Raw genomic sequence first — 23,077 nt, forward strand, 5'->3', positions numbered from 1 at the left:
ACCTGTTCAAAACAAGAACATTTTTGTTCCAGCCGCTCCTGGGCTTCAGCTTCCTCACACACACCTTAACCAACCAAAAAAACCCCACAAAATAATCACTTTGGCAAGGAAAACCTAATGGATGTTACAAACGTGAGAATTAAATGCCCAGTGAGGTGCTGCTCTAAACATAAAACAATTAACAATAATATATATATAAAAACTTACATAAGGCTTATAATGAAGGCAACACAGGCTGCAAGTGTCTATATTAGCCCATATTTCATTGAATGTTCAACTACATTTTCATGACATTCTTGAGCCATTGAAATATGCTGATTTGCTGTTCCATAATATTTTATTGTCTCACTTCTTCACACGTCCAATATCTGTCATTTAATTAAGAATTTGATTTTCTCACCCTGTTTGCTCCCACACAATTGATTGAAAAAAAGCTAAATTTAGGGAAGTGAAATTATTGAGAGATATAAAGACAAAATGAAATATTAGAGGTGAATGTGCCACCTTGAATTTATGTACCAAGTACAAAACAACTGTTAAACTACAAATTATAAATGTATTCATATTCCTTATGCAGATATTTTATTTTTAAAAATTTTCAAAGCTGTAATAAAATTACTTTTAAAATAAGTACATATAGAAATGTTTTCCCAATAAGGTAAAAATAGAAATGGCTGTGAATTGTATTAATACTTGATCAAAATATTTAAGAAAGTAAAAACCCATAATCTTAAATTAGTTGTATTAACTATGTTTTAATGGTTGAATTTAAGAATCATAATTTTCTACCTTAAAAAAAAATTGCTTAAATCTCAAATTTTTAATAAAGCGTCATTAAAACAGTAAGACTCCCTGCAGTTTTTGGTTTAGAAATGCAAATTATTTCATTGGTCCCAAATGGAAATTATAATTCATAAATTCAAATTGTTCAGTTATTGTAGATGGTGATGGCTTTTGGTAGGAAATATATCTTGAAAACATCTAACTGAAGAGAATCTACTGTTGGCTAGCAGTGTTATGAAGAGGACAGTCCGGTTGTCCACACTTTTCTTGTTTATGTGAAGACTCTTTCCATCGTAATCTCTGAGAAACTATAGCTGTGGCAAGCCGTTTTAACATAAATTCGGTTTTGTCTGGCCATCCGTAAATACATTCCAAATATCTAAAAATGCATTTTGACTAGACAAAACTACATATTGACTATCCGGAATAGTAATTTAAGATATCTGCATTTACATTACGACAAGTAAAAATAATAATTCAAGATATCTTCAATTACATTTTGACTAGTCAAAATTCCTTTCAAGATATCTCAAATGTCGTAACTGGTTCTGTCATTTGACGAGACACATATCCATAATTACAATTCAACACAATTATAACTAGTTAAAATTGCCATTTTAGATATCTGAATTATGAATGACGTGGAAGTCCCTTTGTGGTGTCCAAACAGTTGCTTGCAGTATTTTATGTTTCCAGCACAAAGAGCTCGATAATGTTTGAAATGTGGAGATGGCAAAACTTCATAAACTAAGACTGCTTTTGATATCTGCAAAGGACGTCCCGTTTATTCATTTCTGATGAACCGAACGCACTTAAAAACAGCTTTGAAATGCTAAAATTGCTATTGTCAAACATCTTTTTTCGTTTTCTCCATTTTTCATTGTTTTTTATTAAACTTTACAATTGCTACACAAGCCAGGGACGTTTTGACTAGAAAGAATACTAATTCAAGATATCAGTAATGTCATTCTGACTAGTCGGAGTGTCAATTTAAGTCAAAACTACGTATCTCCTGTCCAAAAATACATTTAAGATATCTTGAATTATGGAGTCCTTAGATATCTTTAATTAGAATTACGACTAGTCAAAACCAAAATAGAGATATCTTGAATTTACTTTATGACCAGTCATAATTTAATTGTAGATATCTGAAATGTGTATTTCAGATAGTATTTTAGACATCTTGAATTAAAGTCTCCATACAAGTCAATAGTAAATCTGACGTCATTTCAACTAGTCAATGTAATTAATAGTTCTCTATTTCGACTAGACAAAATATCTTAAATGGCTAAAACGTCTAGTCACAAAACAATTTGAGATATCTGGAATGTAAGGGCGGTAAAACCGAATTTATGTTAAAACAGCTTGCCAAACAACCCCGGTCTTTTGGACATGCAGAGGTGAGTGGTGTTCTATGACAGTCACCTGCACTTACTGAGCGGAGGAAGCTCCTGCCACGTCTTCCACAGCAAGTTAAAATTATATTTTCTATTAAATATTTTGTTCATGACAGTGATGAAGCATCACCATCATGCTAAATATTAACATTGATAATACATTTTTAATTTTGAACTAAAGCAATAATTAATGAGTTTATGTGATTTTGGATGTTGGAATTAATTTTAAGCCGATAAAAAAAAAAAAAAAGAAATGCATTTTAACATGGCATTTTTCAAAACTTACCACTCGAGACTAAAACTTGACCCCAACTAGTTTAAAATCTTTGTATTGATTTAACGAGCATGTAAATTCCACAGTCTAAATGTATGGAGTTAGATTTGTTTCACAATTATTCAACAAAAAAAAGTAGTATTCAACCAAAAAAAAAAAAAAAAAAAAGTAAACAAAAATAGTATTCAATCAAAAAAAAAATTATGTCAAACAAATAACATCTTAAACTCTTTAATCTTTAATTTTTTTTGGTTGAGTCTATTTGGTTGTTGGTTGAAACTTATGATTTTTGGTTGAACTCGTTTCTTGCTTATGCAACTTTATTTGCTTTGGCGAAGCTTACATGAACATTCTGGGCGGGGGTTAAGGACGAGCGATGTAAGACGTCTCCCTATTGGTTAACGCTGACTAAAGCGACAGACTGAGCTTTCTCTTCCCAGAACTTCGCCATTTGCTTGCCGCTGTAGCAGAAAGCATATTAAGTAATCTTCACAATATTACATTGATTAACAGCTACTAAGTGTCCATGTGTGGTGGGAGCAGTGTGATAAGAATTGGTAACTTAAATTTATAAGCACTATTTTAATAAAGATTAAATTGGTTGTAATGACTCCACTAAAATGTTACCTGTAAGGCACACAGACCCGCTACAGATGAGGCTTGAGACAATCTCACAATTCAACAATTTTATTTATTCCACAATTGTTTAATCAAAAATACTAATCTAAAAATCACTCACACCTTAAAAGTCAGTTATAGCTCAACTGAGAAGGGAGTGAAATTCAGGGTGGTGTCCTAAAAAGAAAAACGGCAAACAAAACAGCAAAAACTAAAGAAAATCGTGCACCAAACCAGAAGTAGTGCCACCACCAACACCACAAACTGGCCATTCCTGTCAAAATAAAGGAAAATGCATTCAAATTACAGGCAATAAAATACAACTCAGTCTACAACTCAAGCAGCAATAGTCCAAATTAAAGGTCCGTCCTGGAAAGAACCGATCCGCTGTAGCAGACGCCACTCAAAGCGGCACTAAAAGGATAGTCCGAGCTGGTCACTAATCAGCAGAGGTGTGACCAAGTCACTGTGTTGCAAGTCTCAAGTCAAGTTAAGGCTCAAGTCAAGACAGGCAAAAATCGAGTCAAGTCAGGAACCTTTAATTTCAAGTCATTGAGTCGTTTATTTTTTTATAATTTGCTATTACACATAAAATTCAAATAATAGACCATTTGTTCTTTTTAAAATCTGTATTTATCTCAAATGATAAAACATGTGCAGCTGAACACAAAGTATAAAAAACATTTAAATTGGACCCCTTTATTGCGCAGTTCTGTTAAACTTGATATTCAAAAAATGAAGTATATATGAAGTCATCACAAGTAAACTCGGGAAGGTCTGGTGCATTTATTTTTCTGCTTTTATTTCTAAGTATGTGAGTTCAGGTCCAGAATCTGCTTTCTGTTCCGGAACCCCGCTCACTATCCACCGGCTTCCTGAGCTAATAACACGGTGCACATTATTTGTGGAGGCATTTGAAGGACCGGATTTATGGTAATTCCTCACCAATTTAACCCGGAGTACACATGCTAACACGAAGTTAGCTAAAGTCAACTGTCTTACAGCAAAAGAAAAGCGCCACCTACCCATCTTTGTGAAGCTTCAAATGCCGGACAAAGTTGGACGTCGTGGCATCTCCATCCGATATTCTCTTCTTGCATGTTTTACAAGTTGCAGTTCGCTTTTTATTCGAAAGTTCATAACCTACGTAGCCAAAAGAAATTACTCGCGGAAGCATATTCGAGCGGTTATTTCGTCTTTCGTTCCCTGAGCTCTGCAGCGTCGCCGCGTTTTTTTAAATGTCCAAATCCTGTTAATTTGATTGGTTGAGCTGCAGCTACGCACACATACATCCATAAGGAGAAAGGAGAAACAGAGGGACGGTCTGCGCATATTGATACGGAATGAGTGAAATTAATTAATGACTCCACTTTATAAATAATGTGTTTTAAATTTTAAGACTGAGTAAAAAATATCGTCTTTTCAAGTAAACAGCTTCAAGTCGAGTCAAGTCCCAAGTCAATGGCATGAAAGTCAAAGTCAAGTCCGAGTCTTTGAGCATTTTTTCAAGTCAAGTCGTGATTTTAACAACTCGAGGCTGACTCGAGTCCAAGTCATGTGACTCGAGTCCCCACCTCTGCTAATCAGCCCAAATCAGCCACACTTGACGAGTGATAGGAGCCCGCTTTACGCCGGCCAGGACGGCGGGCATGAAGCCAGCAAACAGGACGACAGCCAGATGACAGGCGGACAACCAGAACAGCAGGCAAACAACCAGCCAAGGACAAACAGCAGCGGCTATCAAAAATAAATGTTAGAAATGGAATCTAAAAGCATGCAAACTCCAGCGCTTCACTTACCACTGAGCTCTCTATGTAGGGCCTCTAACAGGAAGGAGGAGACGTAGAGCTTGTACAGGCAGCCTGGATATACAACAAAAGCTGAGCTAAAGCTAAGCTAACAAATGTCATGTGTGGGAAGATACTCACCAAAGGTACGATTGATCGGCGTCATGTGTCGTTAAGCGCATTGTTTGAGCGCACGCATTAATTTGCAGCTGTTATACAGAAAATGTAAATGAATCACAAGTAATAAGCTTGCTTAAGAGAGATGAAGCCTGCCTTACCTAGCGTGCAGCACCAACAAACGCAGAGGTCTGAACCGGAAGGAAAACAACGTCATGTCAACCGGGTGAGGCAGGGCCCTTTATATACAGGCAGCCAGCGAGCGCCACAACCAATTAGATTCAGGCACTTGTGTGGTGCGTTCAAAGCCTACAGGGCATACTGCCACACATGCTTTATTCAGAGAATAACGTCTTATGCAGCTTGTGAGGCAGTTCCTATATCTTGTGTGCCGCGCTCCCGGTTTAGTATATCAGGCTAGCTAATGTTAGCATCAGCTGAAGCACTATAGGGTTGCCACCCAACCCGTATTTGGCTGTTTAAATGTTGAGTACGGGACGCGATTTGTTCCATATTTCCATAAATCCCATATAGACATGATTATCACCAACAGATGTAAACTAATTATAACAATATTGACCAAAAAAAACAGGAAACGTTAAGGTCAACTAAGTTGTTGTGGCGGGAGCTAAATGACCCCCAGTATGCTGCCGTCACGGTTGCCTAGAGACCGACATTACGCAGCCGTGGAGAAATAAAATACCAAAAAATACATTTTCTGGACTAAATTTGTGCTAAATAAATGTTATGTAATCTCTCCCTGTCAATGTGCGTGCATATAGGATCGTATAAAGTGGCTGTGAAGCTAAAGTGGGAAAATTCACCGGTTCGCTGCACCATAGTGTGTCATTGGGTCCACAGTAACCTATATCACACACGTCAAGTAGCTGTACAGTGATTATTTATTTACCAAGCACATAATCAATTCTGCAGGTGGAGGGAGAGAGAATGTAACTCATATTTTGTCTTCCAGGTGAAAAGAGACAATTACATGGTCAGATCGGGAGCCGAGGTAGGGTGTTCACATATTCTGTCTTCCTTTAATACGAAATTAGAGTTAAAGGGTCTTATATCCTAATTGTATGTAATAAGCCTTTGTATTGTTATGTTATGAAATTAGACTGGTGTTCTCCTAATTCCCTACTCTTGTAAGACCAACAGAGTGCAGCTGAAGTTGGACGGCACTTGTTCGCTATGTTAAATAGAGCAATTCCTCCGGCTAACTTAGAAAACACAACAATGGAGACACCACCAACTGTTACTTCAGAAATGGCAAGGTATACAATTGCAAAAGCTTTCAAGCCACTGGAAGTGTCTTTTTTTTTTTTTTTTTGCTTGCTTCAAAAATTGACATCATCCCTAGCTCCTCTGAAGAGATTCAGCATTTGCAGGCTGGACTTGGGAAAAGGACTATGTCCATCAAGTCTGACCTAACGCATAGCTGCCCTGTAAGATGCTTTATTCTAACTGCTAATGTAGTGGCTCCGCCTCACCCCGTAGTGATCGACTCCCTGCAGCTACGCAGCGCCGCTATTCCCCTGCTTGGATCTCTGAGTAGCTGCCTCTCAGACTGCCAGGATCTCATCGTTCTCTCAGTCTCTGATACTCTTTGTCTGTTGCTAATAAGAATGATCGATCAGCCATTGTTATCATGGAAATCCTCACTGCGCCGCGGATTCCGGCTGGGGTTTTTTCCTGCTCAAAACACAGCGCCGCTGCGCGCCCTCTTCGGATGTTATCCACCCATGTTCATTATTCAGGTAATCCTTTATATACAGAACAAAAACCGCTAAGCTAAAAACTAATTACGAATTGAATGCTACCAGTCGAAATTTGCATTTCGCAATCTCACTGCTTTTGCAGCTGCTCTGTTCGCGCCGCTACTCCTTTCCGCTTCTCTTTTACGGTTACTTGCGCAACTTTACTTCGTTTCTCAGCAACAAAATACAGCCCATCGTTATTTATTGAAGATTTTACATGTCCAAAAACACAGGAATCTAATGTTTCGTTTCGTTTTGTACGTTTGGAAGCTCATTCCCAGTGGTGGGAAGTAACGAAGTACAAGTACTTTGTTACTGTACTTAAGTACAGTTTTCGTGTATCTGTACTTTACTTAAGTAGATTTAATAATGGGTACTTTCTACTTTTACTCCACTACATTTTACAGTAAGTATCTGTACTTTCTACTTCACTACATTTCTACAAACTCTCGCGTTACTCGTTACATCCAAGTCTCGTTGCTCTTTTCTAACGTTAAAATGTGAAGTTCAGGTTCTTAAGGTGGCGCCGTAAAATCCGACCAATAACGTGACGTAGTGTCTGTTGTCACCCATCGGCTCCACCTTTACTCGCTGCGGAGCTCCAGACATGCGCAGTGGTTTCCTCTGAGCGGGAGGAGATGTTTGTCTATAATATAATATCTGCATAAATCATAGATATGGCGACATGTAAAATCAGCAGCGCTTCGCTTTCACAGACGGTGAGACTTCGTCCATCTTTTAGCGTCACTTGGAAGGAAAGCTTAAAGAAAGGTAAGATCTGTGGACGTGATGCTAGCAAAGCTAACTGTACAGAGACACATGTTGCATCTGCGATGAAAAAAAGTTGTCACTCATGAGCTGAATTATTGTGTGGAGGTTTTGACTGAGGTGTTGCATATATGGGACAACGCTGTGACCAAAGTCTGCAATATAGTGATATGACATTCAGGAACGATCCGATTCTTCTGGACGGATCTTTACTAAGTCCTAAGGACTGAAGCCTCACTGAGAGCCGTTCTTTGTTCTTGTGTACACTGCGGTAGCTATATATATATATATATATATATATATATATATATATATATATATATATAGACATTTATTTAATCGCCGAATAAGTAAAAGTTGAACGTATGAACACAGAGCATGCTCATTGCTCATTGATTGATTTCGTCTCCTGTCATGGTGGCAAACATGGCAGTGGGAGGGTGAGAACAGTCACGATGCTCCTTCTGCTTGGTTACTTGTTGCGCCGTTGGACAGTGTTCATAGTTGAACGTTATTTACCGTTAATTGCGATGTTTCAGTTGTGGTTTCTGACATGGGCAATATGGGCAACCGCCCAGGGCGTTATTTTTCTAGGAATAGCAGGAGACCTCTGCGGATTGTAGCACAGCGATGAAAGCAAAACAGAATGAAGTGAGTTTTAATTGATACTGGTTAAATATATTTCAGCTCTAAGTATTTAATATCTAGGTGTTTTTATGGGAATGTGGATCTTTCAGATCAATCTGAAAACCAATTTTGATAGGTAAACTTAATGTTATTGTGTCATTTAGCGCAGGGCGCTGGTCTTGGTCTTGGGTTCGGTGGTCTTGACTACAACTCTGCTACATGGCTCCTTGGTTGCATGTCCTCCACCCCGCCCACACCTTCTTTACATCCCCTTTCAGTTGGATTTCTTTCTAAATAAATGTGACTAATGAAGTTCATGCTATGTTAGGACAGGAGACAAAATGTTTCCATCCCTGAAATAATGATCCATAGAATCATATATCTAAGTCTAAACTATGTTACAGAGAATAAACACAATAAAAACATGTTTAATCTGTGGCATTGTTCATTAAAATGGCACATTTCTGATGTATTAAAATTAAATACGATCGGCACACTTAATGATATTAGCGATTAGGCAATGCATTCAGCGAGTACTTTTACTTTTAATACTTAAGTATTTTTAAAAACCAGGACTTTTTTACTTTTACTTAAGTAAAATGTTAATGTGGTACTTTGACTTTTACTTAAGTACATTTTTGACTGTGTATTTGTACTTTTACTTAAGTAAATTTTTTGAGTACTTTCTCCACCACTGCTCATTCCCTCTCACATAATCGGAAAAGCCGGGGAATGGCGGCGCTTTTGACATTTCTCTGACAATCCGAAAAATATGATTTACTAACTCCGGTTATACTTGGCCTATTAACACAATTTAAAAACTGGTGTGTAGTTTATAATGTGCACTTTGAGCTCAAGTTGAAAGTGAGACTGAGGGAGGCGGAGTCTTGCTGCTACGCCGTAACAAACTAGACGTTAAAAAGAGCTATAAGGCTACGGACCCCTTTGGTTTAACGGATCGATACTCGCGGATGAAAAATTTATACTTTCCGAGGGCGGAAAATATCGATATATATCGCCGAATTGATTTATTTATACAGTCCTACTAATCACTAAAACACTGTTATTCCTTTTTTTAAATAGCTGTCCTCTTTACTTAATACCACATACTCTAAGATGCAGGACCTAGAGGACAGATGGTTACTATATAAAGCTGCAGGTGGGCCTCTAGACATCTCTACATAATTCAGAGTTTGCTTATTCTTGTATATTTGTGAAAATTCTAAACTTATTTTCCTGTTTTAAAAGGTGGGAATGGAAGGAGAAAACTGTTTTCTGTCCTGTTGGAGGCAGAGGGATACGCGGGATCTCTCATCAAAAGAGCTTCTTTTGGGGGCAAACATATGCTCTGCATAATGCCCCTCCAAGATGAGTTGGATTTAACACTGTTGCCTGCAGATTCACCTGAATTTGCTCTTATGCCAAAAGCAGCTTGTAAGAAATGCAATGCTTCAATGCCTCTGCAAATGCTGACTTTGCACATTGAACAATGCATTGAATTATCAAGCTCTGATAGTGAGGTGAATAGTTTGTATCAAGTACCAATGTTGCAAATGACACAATTTCAGATGGAAATTAGTTGTATTTCTGTTTACAGAACACAGATGTGATGTACATAGAGAACACTGAATCAAGTTCAGCATCTACTACCACAGTAGCATGCTCAGAAACACCCGGGCCCACTGATCAGCATCATTCTCAGAAGGTACATGATTTACATCGCTTGGAGTTGGAAATGTTCATTACTTTCCAAACAATTATGCACCATGTATTTTACCTATATCTTTAATCTGTGTAAGCCAGCTACACATTACAATGCAACTTCTAAAACCTACTACTGTCTGTCATATTTCTAAAATATTGTTGTCTTGATATTCTGTGTGCATTCTTACACAATTTCATTTTATGTAACGTATTTTCCACACTATAAGGCGCACCTAAAAACCTTCAATTTCCTCTAAAGCCGACAGTGCATCTTTAATCCGCTGCGCATTATATATGAAAAACGTTTTTAAAAAGCCATTCATTGAAGGTGCGCCATAGTGCGGAAAAAACTGTAATTTATTTAAAGTTTTTAATAAATGGTACCTTAATATTGAATATATATTTTTTATCCAATTTTTCTTTGTAGACAGATGAAATTAAATGTCCATTATGCAACAAACTGTTTCCCTTGTTAGACATTGAAGTACATGCCAGCTGCTGTAGAGAAAGGTAAGTGTTAAGCATCAGCATAAGTTTATATACTAATGTGCTTTGTATTCCTTCATGTTTTTTGCGACTGTTTTCATGTGCTTCTTAGGGGAAAAAAATTATGTTCAAAAGCATTTTTGAGTCACTATATAAAACAAATAAGAAGGTCTGAATGTAAGTAATACTTCCATCCATCCATCCATTTTCTTGCACCCTTGTCCCTTAGTGGGGTCGGGAGGGTTGCTGGTGCCTACCTCCAGCTAACGTTTCGGGCGAGAGGCGGGGTTAAGTAATACTTGCTTCTTTTAATTTTCATAGGATGTACCAGTATGAAAATGTCCATGAGGGAGATGAGACTAATCTGCATCACATTTCATGGTGGTCAATCTGTTTATGTTTGTTTTTGCCACTTTAATAAGGAATGAATAGTTTTTACTAATGCTGTGTAATTTAAATATCTATACAGTGAAGATGATGTTGTTAAATGGGCAGCAGCACAAGTGGACCCCAGCTAAAGACAAAGCCTCACTACTGGCTGAACCCCAAGACAAAATCTCCATCTGGTTCATAGGGATACTCAAACCCCTCCACCACATTAAGGTGGCGATTCTGCGGAGGGGTCACCAGGAGATCGCGATGGATGTTTAATCTAAGGGATTCCCCCATCCTGAGCAAGCACAAGGCAACAGTGGAGAGGAAAACTCCCTTTAACCCTTTTACGCCGGAGTTTCGAGTGTCTGCCTAAATAAATCTTTCTTATTGTAAGTACTTCTTTAAATGTCCTGTGAGATGATATACTTACCCATGTATCCATAACAACCGGAACTTTCAATATCCAGCAAGTTATTTTCGCAATATACCGTCTATTAAACGAGTGCCCCCCGGAATAATTACACTCTCTGTAGCTGCAAAGTTTCCGTATTAACCCGATACTTGCTGGAAAGTGCAACGTCTCCCCTTTCAGAAACCGTTGGAATTTTTCAGATAGCGCTATGTGTGGTGGAATTACGATACTGCAAATTTAGAGGTGTTGGCGCTGACACATTCCAGTCTAGAAGGGTTAAAAGGAGAAACCTCCAGCAGAACCAGGCTCAGGATGAGCAGCCATCTGCCAAGGCTGGCTGGCTTCAAGAGGGCAAAAATTAAAAAAACATGTCAGCAAACCTCTGAAAGAAGAAAGACAGATTTAGTTATAATATTAGTTTACATTACACATGTTAAAAAGGACATGTAGGAAAGTAGTGCTGCTGTATCGTTTTCAGAGTTTATGTTTGAATATGCTAATGCTCTCAGACAGTTTATGTAAAATGTAATAACTGTCATAATGGGTGCTAGTGAACGTACCCACATATAAAAACACAATTCAGGTGAGCGAATCACAATAATAAAATTTATTAAATAAAGAGACATGGTGGGGGATTTCTGGATACGGGGTAGGGACTGCAGGGTCGTCAACTGTTAAATGAGAGGACAGATGTAAGTAACAGTCGATAGCTGAAAGATCTCACAGAGATTAGTCGGAGAATCTTACTTGGGAAAGGAGTTGAAGCTAGTGAGGTGGGTTTGATTGTTGCCTGATCTTGCTACGGAAGTCAGAAGTCCAGAGCTCGCTAATCCGGTGAGCGATGCACGTTGGATGACGGACAGGTAAGAAAGGCCGTAGCGGACGGCTGGCTAACGGAGAACTCAGATTCATCCAGGGGCAAGGGTTCTGGCTTCCAACAGGTAAGACCTGAGGCGTCAGAGGGCAAAAGGTTCCTCGGGAGGCTGGTCGGATTGGTGATCGTTCAGAGGTTTGGCCTGAGACGACGACGAAGAACTCACAGAAATTTCCAGGTGACTTGAATCCACAGACTCGCACTGGGAACAGCAGATAAACCTGACGAGAGGAAAAACGCAACGGAAGAATTATTCAGGAGAATAAGGTCCTAGCTCAGAGATAGCTTACCATTGAAGGTTAACACTCAGGAACCGGAGTGTTTGCCAGCCGCAGCATAAATACTCCACTTCAGCCCTCTTCAGATTAGCTACAGGTTCATCAACGGGGTCTGCCACTGCACCTTCCAGGGGCTCAGCCCGCCGAGGACCTATGGTGGATGTTCAAGGAAGCAGCAGGCAACAATAAAACAAAACCCAAAACAAAAAAAAAGAAAAAACACCTCGAATCCCAACAATAACAGTTTATGTAAAAGGGTCAGTATTTTCATTTTAAATGGTGCAAAAAAAATATACAACTTAAATTCACAACATTGAATTGTAGAGGTTGCCAATCCATCCCAAGGCAACACAGTGACACACAGGAAAAACCACCATGCAGCACACACACACAAGTAAGGAGAATTTGGACAAGCCAATCAACCTAACAGTGATGTTTTTACTATGGGAGGAAACCGGAGCACCCAGAGAGAACCCACGTTATCAACTGCACCATTGTGAAGCCCTCATTCTCAATAAATTGGAACAAAATTCTGTTCTACCTGTCTGAGAGCCTCTATGTATGTGTTATTTTTCCTTCTTCATTTCTTTATCTACTTATGGTTAACTGGTGTATCTGTTTTTTTGTGAGGACTTAAAATTAATTAACTAAACGGACACAAAAGAAATATATGACAGGGGAAAAAACATTTTTTTGTGCTGGTTCGGTTTCGGAGGTGCCAGGGTGCGGTGGACCCTCTCAATGATGAAGGATCTATCGGTCTCAGGCCAGCGCGGCAGCATCTCCTGTATAAACTCCAGCAAAGGCCGCTGACCCTCAGCGCTCTCCCGTAGCCCAAAAAGGCGCAGGTTCTTCCTTTGGCCTCGGTTCTCCAGGTCGTCAGTCTTAGCTTCCAAGTAGGATATTCGCTTCAGGGCTTTGGCAAGATTAGCCGTACTAGATTCTAAAAGTTCCTCCGCCGACACTGTTTTCAGCTTCGTCCAGTCTAGTAGCATTAGCAACAACATTTTGCTTCACCTCTGCTATGTTTTTCTCTAGAGAGGCGATGGACTTCGTCATTTCACCCATAGGTTTATCTATGCTATCCAGTTTGTTTCCAAATCCACCGAACTCTGAATGCAACGACCGAAGTTCAGCTAGCACCGTGCTAAGGTCACACATGCTATCAATGCTAGCGGCCCCCTCTTTGTCTTGATCTGTTACCTAAATATCAGTTTTAGCTGGTTTTTGGGAACCGCATTTTTTTGTGAAAATATCACAGTCATTAAGAGTGGTCGATTTTGACATCTTCGGATCCAGATTACGTTTCTAATCCTGGGTTTTTTCCGAGTTTTGGTGCAGGTCACACGGAGCATCCGCTTTAAGCTGCCATCTTGGTTCGTGGCTCCACAGCGCGCCCCTCCTTCTTCATTTCTGTATCTGTTTTTTTATGAGGACTTAAAATTAATTAACTAAACATTTACAAAATAAATATTGTATTTTTGTATTGTATACAAGCATACAAATGTTTGTATACAATACAAACATTTGTTTGTATACAAACAAATACAACACAACATCAGAACCAACACAACATCACATGAGGAGCAGGACCCGACAACATAGATCACTCCGCTGGCGTTACCATGACAACCCTCCTTACAGATGACAGTGACACTACTGAAATATCAGTCCTTATATGACATCTCCTCTTTTTAAACTTTTGTTTTCTCTTTCCTTCCATAACACTTCGTAACAAGTTTATATATATGTATGTATATAATCAGGGAGATGAACAGTACAAATTATAACATCAAAATTACAAATTTTAACATCAAAATTGGTGCATTTGCACTTCTACTCCTCTCTCTCTTTTTTTTTAGAGTAAACCTTTACTAAGGAGTAGTACTGTCACCAGCAACTACAGCAGGTTTTCTGGTAATCCAACTTGGAGAGAATGGTGTCGCCTGGTTTCAGTGGCTTCGTGCCGTGACGCCAAATGTAGTGGAATGCTTGTCTCCGTTTTTCGTTTGCATCCTAACTCCTAACCGCTCGTAGATCAAGCCAGTGGGGTTGGAGATTTGACTGAAGCGTGGGGAGTGTCGTTTTGATCTTTCTCCCCATGAGTAATTTGGCAGGGCTGACACCTGTGGTGGCGCCCGGGGTAGAACGGTAGCACATGAGTGCGAGCACAGGGTCTTTCTGTTTCAAGATTCTTTTTGCGATTTGCACTCCTCTCGCAGCGTGTCCATTTCTTTAAGGGTTATGTGGGCTCGAAGTGATGTGCTGGAAATCAAACTCATGAGCAAACTCCCGAAATTCTGCACTGGAAACTGTGGCCCATTATCCAAAACAACTTGGTCCAGGCAGCCGAAGCGAGCAAAGAGTGTCTTTAGTTTAAGCACCACTTGTGATGAAGTTGACGTCGGCATATCTCAAGGAACCTGGAGAAGTAATCTGACACTACCAGGTAAGTGTGTTTGTTAAAGTCACACAGATCGATTGCAAGTCTTTCCCAGGGTCTGCTGGGTAGTGGGGTAGAGATGAGGGGCTCCCTACGCTGAGAATGCTTCATCTCTCAGCAGGTTTGACAGGATTCCAGTTTCAGTTTAATGTCAGAAGAGATGCCAGGCCACCACACGGAAGTATTAGCCCGCTCTCTGCATTTAGTCAGACCTGATGAATGAATTTTGTTCCAATTCATTCTCAATAAATTGGAACAAAATTCTGTCTGAGAGCGTCTATGTATATGTGCTATTTTTCCTTCTTCATTTGTTTATCTACTTATGGTTGACTGGTGTATCTGGTTTTTTTTGTGAGGACTTAAAATTAATTAACTAAGCACATACAAAGGAAATATATGAAAGGGAAAAAAAACATTTTTTTTTTCCTTTTCATAGTATCTTTTACCACTACTTTCCCCCTTTTGTCATCTTCACTCCATAACAGGGGTGCCCAAAGTCTGTCCTTGAGGGCCACCATCCAGCATGTTTTAGTTCTTTCCCTGCACCTGGAACAAATGATGGCTCGTTAGAGGCCTACCAGGAACACTGACAAGCTGAGAAGGTCGTTTCTACCACCAGGGAGAGAACTAAAACATGCAGGATGCCGGCCCTCGAGGACTGACTTTGGGCACCCCTGGAGTAAGAGAACAATGTTCATTTTACTCAAATATATATCTTTAAAAAGTAAAATCAGAGAAATTGATCCTAAGTGGTATATATATATATATATGTGTGTGTGTGTGTGTGTGCGTGCCCCTTTAAATAATGTGGAAAAAAAATCATATTGTATGTTTTTTCTCATTTTAATAACTCAAAAAATCCTTTAACATTACAAATGACAAGAAATCCTCTATTAGGCAACTGAATGAGGAATGTTCATTCATTTCATTTCTGCCTTAACTCTTGAAGTTGTATAATTTTAGATTCTGACAATCCACTTTTCAGCTTTCTAAGAAATTAAGAAAAAAAAAAAAACACAAGCACAGATTGAGATTTATTCCACATCTGAAATATTGCAAATAACTTTATGCAATAGAAAGCTTTGGGTTGATGTATGTTTGTGTATCTTCTAAGGAAATAAGACCAAAAACATCAGCGACACACACAACAGCTGCAGGCCAGCACTTGCACCGCTGGCGCTGTTGCAGAAGTCTCCCTGGCAGCAGCTGCTTCCTGGTAAGATGTACGGTTTAAAAAACTCTGATGCGTATTCTGGGCACATCATCTTGGAGGCACAGCCCTTCAAGGTCTGACCTGCCCCTTTTATGTGAGAGAGTGAAAAACAGAGGCATTAATGTGGGCCACATGTTTCATATTAGAACATTAGAATATTCATAAGATGATAAGGAAAGGGAAGCAGAAGTCTCACTTGTTGTTTTGATGCAATAGTTCTCTTCATTCTTACAGACTTCAGTTCTAACGCACTGTTGTCCTTCACAGCTGTAGCACTTTTTATTATTTGTATTGAACTTAGGCCCTGAAATACAACAAAAGCACGCAGAGATCTTCACAGCCTGAACTCCCAAACTAAGTTTTTAAAGGTCAACTTATCAGTTTTTGAATTAACTTACTTTTCATTGACAAGAATCTATTGTGTAGATGAACAGAACAACAATATAGGTGCTAAACACATTAGTAATAAAAGCATTGCATGGTTAAAGAATACAAATTTAACAAGGTTCAAATTACCAGAGGCATCTTTGTTGTTGCAGTTAGCACTGTTGTTGCAGCAGTCGCTCACAATAACAGTTTTCTCAGATCCAAAGTTGACTGAGCCTCCAACACAATCCCCAGGTTGAAAGCACTGTTTAGATTTGGTCTCATTGTTTACAGAACCACCTATAGTTAAAAGTAGAAATTGTAACTCTTGCAGACTAGGTGACACAAATCAAATTGAGATTGCACAAAATACCTGTATATCTTAATACTTTCACTGATGCACATTGATTATCCTGTGAGGGGCATTGGATTTTGTTAGTGCAGGTTCCAGATGTGTCCGGTACACACTTGAAACATTCCAGGGTGTTGGCTGATAATAGAATCCAGTATGCTGTGTTAATACATCTTAAACAATTTTTTTAAATCTTTCGTTTAAATCCCCCCTCAAGATCACAGTAGACATAAATGTAGCAATGTAAAAAGACGATTAATCAATTAAAATCAAATTACACCACAATTGATTTAAGTCCAGTAAAATTAAACATCTCAAAGCAAATAACAAAGGTTAAAAAACTTGCCTTTTGGAAGAAGCCAAATCCCGACAAACAGTGTGACAAAGTGCAATTTGTTAAGAGACATCTTCCTGACTGAGTAAGCTTGAATCTCCTCTGTTCATTTTATATGTGGTTCTCCTGAGTAGGGCTAGGCGCTCAGACCACTCCTTCATTTCCCCTGTGTGCCTGTGTGTGTGTGTGTGTGTGTGTGTGTGTGTGTGTGTGTGTGTGTGTGTGTGTGTGTGTGTGTGTGTGTGTGTGTGTGTGTGTGTGTGTGCATGTATGTGTGTGTGTGGGTGAGAAAGAGAGTGAGTGAGTGAGAGGGAGAGGAAGAGAGAATACCAACAATACTTTTAAAGTTAAAACTTAATAAACAAAGTTTTGTGAAAATGAAACAGAACAAATAAAGACTGTACAAAACATGAACAAATATCACAAAAAACATTCTCACTGTTCCAGTTGTTACTTTGAATAAAAACATCAACCTGAAAATGACAAACTTTTTCTCTGACTCAGATCTGCTCATTATGGCCAATCTACCAGTTCATAGGATTAGAAAGGAGTGACACTCAGCCAGAAAGACTGCCAACCTAGTCTTACTTCGCCAACAGCAATGCAGCTGATTAGATGCAATGGTTTAAAGCATGCCACACCTCATTTTTGTGGTGTAGCCTAGACTTGTGACAATCTACGAACAGAATTTTTATTTATTTTTTTAAATGGAATTCTTCCAGATTTGTGGAGCACACATAAATAATCTTCACCCATTTTCAAATTATAGGTTATTGCAGCTCATGCTGGGTTACCATATGCTTTATGTTTTTCTGAACAACTCTCTTAGCCTATCTGTTGGTTTAGGACAGTCATGCATGGGACGGACCATTTTGGACTACTTTTTTATGGACACCTATACATATATGAATAGATTATGCTTAAAATGTGAAAATGAGATGCCGACTACCAGTGAAAACATTATTGTTTTCACTGATGCCTTCAGTTCTGAGCAGTTCTTCTTGTATTAGTCTTGTGGGTTTGTGACTATAGAGAACCCCACTAAGCTATACAGCAGGGTTGTCCACAGCTTTCAGATAGCAAGCTACTCATAACTGTTCAAGTCACAAGATATACAGTCAGATCCGGCCAAGACAGGATCCGGCTAAAATTGAACCCTTTCAAATCATGTTGAATTAAAAAGCATTGCGTTCCAGGTGTGGCCCTAAAATACATTCACAGGTGTGCCATCCGATTAAATGATCAAAAAGAGACAGTAATTATTCTGTAGATGTAGATTTTTTAATTAAAAAACATTTACAAAAAAAGAAAAAAACTTTCTCACAAAGTTATCTGACATTTACCAAATAAATAATTTTGGTGATTCTATCCAGACTAAAACAATATTTTTTTTCTGATTAAACCTTAGACAACAAAAAAAAAGTTTTTATGTCTTTCTATGTGATGTTTGTAAATGTCTGGTTTCAACTTTAGCTATAGGACATATTTACAATTTTTTTTCTTCAATATTCAACATTTGTTTTTCCATTCTGTTTTCACATTTTCAAAGCTCTAAACACAATTAGCACAACTTTGGTATGTTATGGGCAAATCCTCCACCATAAAGTGTTCACACCACATGCAACAAGTAATCGCATTTCTAAAATGCTTACATTTTACCATGAGACTAGCTAGACCCAAAGCAAAAATTATCGACACTTTACTGTTATTTATTAACAGCTTAACACACTGGAACACACACAAAGAAAATGGAATACAAACCTCCTGCCAAATCATTTTTATCATCCTAAAACATATACAAATATTAATTTCAGGTGCTGCTAGCTTAATTAAGAATTATTTTAGAGAAACAAGTAAATGTAAAAAAAAATTATTACAAATTGGCTGAAGGAAAATATATTAAAATTATAACTCTTAGACTACAAGAGTTACACATGGCAAATAGTGCTTCACTTGCAAACAACGTTTCACTAGAACCTTTTTGTGAAGGAAATGGAAACTGCTGCATGAAAACAAGTAAGAGGTGAACATGTTTTTGCATGTTCCATGTCTATGCTCAGAAAAAGCTATGTGCAGATCCAAACATGTCGTTGTAGTGAAGCAGTCATTCTGACATGCTGAAATGCTATAAATATGCACTAAATCACGCTGGAACTTGAGCTGAGAAAACAACAGAATGTTCCTCACACAACTATAAATGTTTAAGCACTGCAATTTTCGTTGGTCCTTCACTACCTCACTTAAATATATGTTATTAGACTGTAGGTAGTAGGAAGACTGTTGACTTCAAGTGCAAAGATTACGTTATACCTAAACAGTGTCTTAATAGATTGGTCAAATTTGAAATTGTAATATCTGTGTAAAGGTTTGCACTACAGAGCTCTGCAACATCCAAACACCTGGCAATTTACACCAAGATCGATGTTTTAAAAACAAACAAACATTGCAGCACTATAAAATTTGCAATACTTTAACTCTTAGTAGTCCATGGACACAAAAGACGTACGCACAGACTCGATGTAGGTCTGAAAAAAAAATAAAATAAAAGCCATATAGTACTGCCAGTTTTAATGTGCATTTTGGATAACATAACATTTTTGAGTAGAGATTTGTCATATTTCTGTATGTATTTTAAATAGAATAACTATCTTTGTGGCTTAGCCTACAATGCTTACAACTAGGAAAAAGTGCTTCAGCTTCACTTTTTCCCAGTGCAAAATATTATTACACCCTTTGCTGAAAAGGATCAAAACAGCAAGAGGCCAACATGTTTTTGCATGCTCCACATCCGTCTTCAGAATGTTACAGGCAGATCCACACATGACTTTTGCTGTAAATGTAGAAGACAGTCAGGCATTGAAGGGCAATACCTCCAAGGTGATGAGCTCAGATAAACTTCACTAGTGAAACAGTTCATAATTCATAACAAGCCTAAAAACATGGGTAACAAAGACCAAGCAAAATTTTGTAATTAACGACATCCTTAAAATTTCTTTGCTATTTTTGTTATTGCTTAGTAAAAAAAACAGCTTCTTCTGAATAAAAACATCATTTTGTGTTCATCGCCCTTTTGATACTAAATATTATTTTGAAATAACCTAAAGGTTTTGATGTTATTTAAATGTGAAATATTTTACAAACATTTGCTCCTTTTTGAATAAAATGCCAAAACATCTTAGTGGATGACTGCTGAAATGAGTATAACACTGAAGAATGTAAGAATTGAGGCCACTAGAGTTACCTAAGGTTTTAGCATAAAAAGGTTTGCCAAGTTCCCAGGGGTACTTTTTATTCAGTATGTAAATATTTGGTTTCAAAATGCACTTCTACCAGATTTTATTTTATCAATTTTGCCTTTAATAAATACATATAATTTGGTAGTTTTAACTCACCATCCTAGTACCTGGTTTCAATCTTTTACAAACCTCAGTACTAGTTGACAAAAATTGTGTTTGAACTATGTGATTTTCCAGATCAACAAGTACATTTTCCTTGTCTATCCAGGGTTGGTTCATTCATCAACAATTTCACCCTAATCACTCATCCATCCTTTCCAGGATAAACTTCAACTGGTTGCGAGGAGTTTTATTATCCTTCAGGAGAACATCATCAACCTTAGAATATGCTCTTTGGTCCAATTTCGTCTACTTGGAAGATTTAACAAATACTCTCTTCCCCACCTTTCCAGAAAGGACAAGAGTTTCATCTCTTACGGAGATGAAGCTCTTCATTCACAAACCTTTTTGGAGGTGGGGAAATGATCTTGGACTTCATGGTTAGTATGCTGTTTGGTGTTAAAGATTCTGGGTTTGAGGGCTGCACAGTGGCGCAGTTGGTAGAGCTGTTGCCTTGCAGCAAGAAGGTTCTGGGTTCGATTCCCAGCCTGGGGTCTTTCTGCATGGAGTTTGCATGTTCTCCCTGTGCATGCGTGGGTTTTCTCCGGTTTCCTCCCTCCAAAAACATGACTGTCAGGTTAATTGGCCTCTCCAAATTGTCCCTAGGTGTGAGTATGTGTGCATGATTGTTTGTCCTGTGTGTCTCTGTGTTGCCCTGCGACAGACTGGCAACCTGTCCAGGGTGACCCCACCTCTCGCCCGGAACGTTAGCTGGAGATGGGCACCAGCAACCCTCCCGACCCCACTGAGGGACAAGGGTGAAAGAAAATGGATGGATGGATGGATGGGTTCTGGGTTTGATGGATCACTCAGTTGGTCAGTAGTTAATGGTCTGCTATTGATAATTGTCATGACCTTATATAAGACTGTCCCTAGAGAAGTGCTGTGAAGTTGTTTGCCTGATTGGTCTAGGATTGACATGAGTCAGATTTGTCTTTCTCAGACATCATCCATGTGACTTGATGATTGGGTGTTAAAGAGAAACTCACTGTCCAGTTTTCCCAGTTTTGCTTGATACATTTCCTTAAATGCTTCAACAAACTAGTTTCAGGCGCTGACAAACCCACCTTGACGAGGGTGGTGTTTCATCTGTATTGGTTTCAAATTTGATTATCTATAAAAGGTATAATTTCTGGGTATAGGAGACATTGTTTAATCTCCACCTAAAGGGGTCTCTCTTTAGTCTCAAATCCTCATAAATTAGTGAACTCGGTGCTTAGTTACATATTAAGATGTCATCATATTGACAGTCTTTTATTTTATGTATCAAAATGGCAGAAATGAAAAAGCAATAGATACATGAATGTGATTTATGTATAGTATTTGAATAACAGGAGTATTTTAAACCCTTCATATTCATATCCCTCCAAATATCAATCAAATTAAGTTTCTTCATAAAGTGTTGAATTGTCTACTTTTAGAATGAGAGTTCAGATCCACTTACATACTTTCTTAGATGCGTATTTTCGTCAACTGGAATATTTTTCTTGTTGGTAAGAATCTAAAAGGAAATCTTCCAATCATTATATCTGATAGGATTGTTGCTGAATATTATTGGTTTTAGTACCAGAGGACGACTTACATTAAGAGACTCTGCAAAAGCCATGAGCAGATCTGTTGTGTTCATTTCCCATTGAGATGTCATATTTTGCGGTGAAGAACACCGTTTGAAAGGCCGGTGACTGTTTTAAGACTTTGTAATATTGATCAGAGCTGTGATGAAGTTGCTATGAAAACAATAAACAAACCTTTAACTTAGACCTAGCTCAGACTGCCATGCTTAATGGGACATTAAATGTAAATACAGTAACAACTGGTTAAATAAAATAATTTAAGAACCTTTTAAAAACAAAATATTTTAAAAATGTAATTCCTGATTCCTACATTTTAAAATTAATTGTACTATTGTACAGAGAGGGTCGCCTACGGAAACTGACTGTGACATTCACACGATGAAATGATGTTCTTGCTTAAGATGACAAAAGGAGAAGTATAAGCCAAATTGTCCGTTAGTGGTGATGTACTGATAAGATGCTGTTGCTTAAGATGACAAAATGGAGAAGTGCAAGCCAAATGTCTGTTAGTTCTTATAAGCGTTTTTTGTCTTTAGAAAAAAAAAATAAATAAAATATATATATATATATATATATATATATATATATATCCTTGCTTAACATGATCGAGGTGGGAGATGCTGCTTGAAATGATCGAGGAATCTCTTGCATCTGAGGGTAAAAAGAAGAGGCCGAGCCACAGCTAAACGGCTTTTGTGACAGCAGGCCCAGTTAGAAGGACGGGGAATTGCAAAGCTGTGGAGAAACTGTGGCGTGCAGATGAACGGATTGAACGCAGCTGGAAACCAGTTGACAGCTTGGGTGTGGATCCTTTTATGCAGAGCTTGATTGATGATTGAACGCGCTGGGTGAGGTCCAGCACTGAGGTCGGAGATGAGCATGACACGGAGGGGGCGGAGTCTTCCAGCTTGAACTTTCGCTATTGGCTCCATTTTACTAAGATGTATTTGTGAACAAACAGAGCTGACAGCATCAGCTTGTGGTTGTGGTAACAAAACAATCTAACTCTAAATAATGTTCTTTAAACTCATACAAAGTAAACTCGCCAGCTCCTTAAAATCTTAAATTTAAATGTTAAACAATTGAAAATCTTTTGTCTATGCTGAAGCCATTAAATCAAATTTAACTGCATTGATATTC

General features: G+C 38.3%; 1 protein-coding gene across 1 annotated transcript; it reads right to left on the reverse strand.

Annotated features, from left to right (window-relative positions):
* Positions 1–15,724: 15,724 nt before the first annotated feature.
* LOC103478486 (urokinase plasminogen activator surface receptor-like) lies at positions 15,725–17,114 on the reverse strand. Its single transcript, XM_008432378.2, has 5 exons — positions 16,981–17,114; positions 16,656–16,772; positions 16,433–16,582; positions 16,113–16,220; positions 15,725–16,003 (listed from the first exon to the last, which is right to left on the reverse strand). The coding sequence occupies exons 1-5, from the start codon at positions 17,039–17,041 to the stop codon at positions 15,813–15,815; spliced, it is 627 nt and encodes a 208-aa protein (XP_008430600.1). The 5' UTR covers positions 17,042–17,114; the 3' UTR covers positions 15,725–15,812.
* Positions 17,115–23,077: the final 5,963 nt, after the last annotated feature.

Source organism: Poecilia reticulata, chromosome 16, assembly GCF_904066995.2.
Source record: "Poecilia reticulata chromosome 16, P_reticulata-male-v2, whole genome shotgun sequence".
Lineage (NCBI taxonomy): Eukaryota > Metazoa > Chordata > Actinopteri > Cyprinodontiformes > Poeciliidae > Poecilia > Poecilia reticulata.

What these genes read in the sequence shown, in the direction of transcription:
- LOC103478486 (XM_008432378.2), bottom strand. Translation starts at nt 17,041, where the DNA reads ATGTCTCTTAACAAATTGCACTTTGTCACACTGTTTGTCGGGATTTGG. An exon ending in GATTTGGCTTCTTCCAAAAG is followed by an intron (nt 16,773 to 16,980) that starts GCAAGTTTTTTA and finishes TTCTATTATCAG; the next exon opens with CCAACACCCTGGAATGTTTC. An exon ending in GAAAGTATTAAGATATACAG is followed by an intron (nt 16,583 to 16,655) that starts GTATTTTGTGCA and finishes TTTTAACTATAG; the next exon opens with GTGGTTCTGTAAACAATGAG.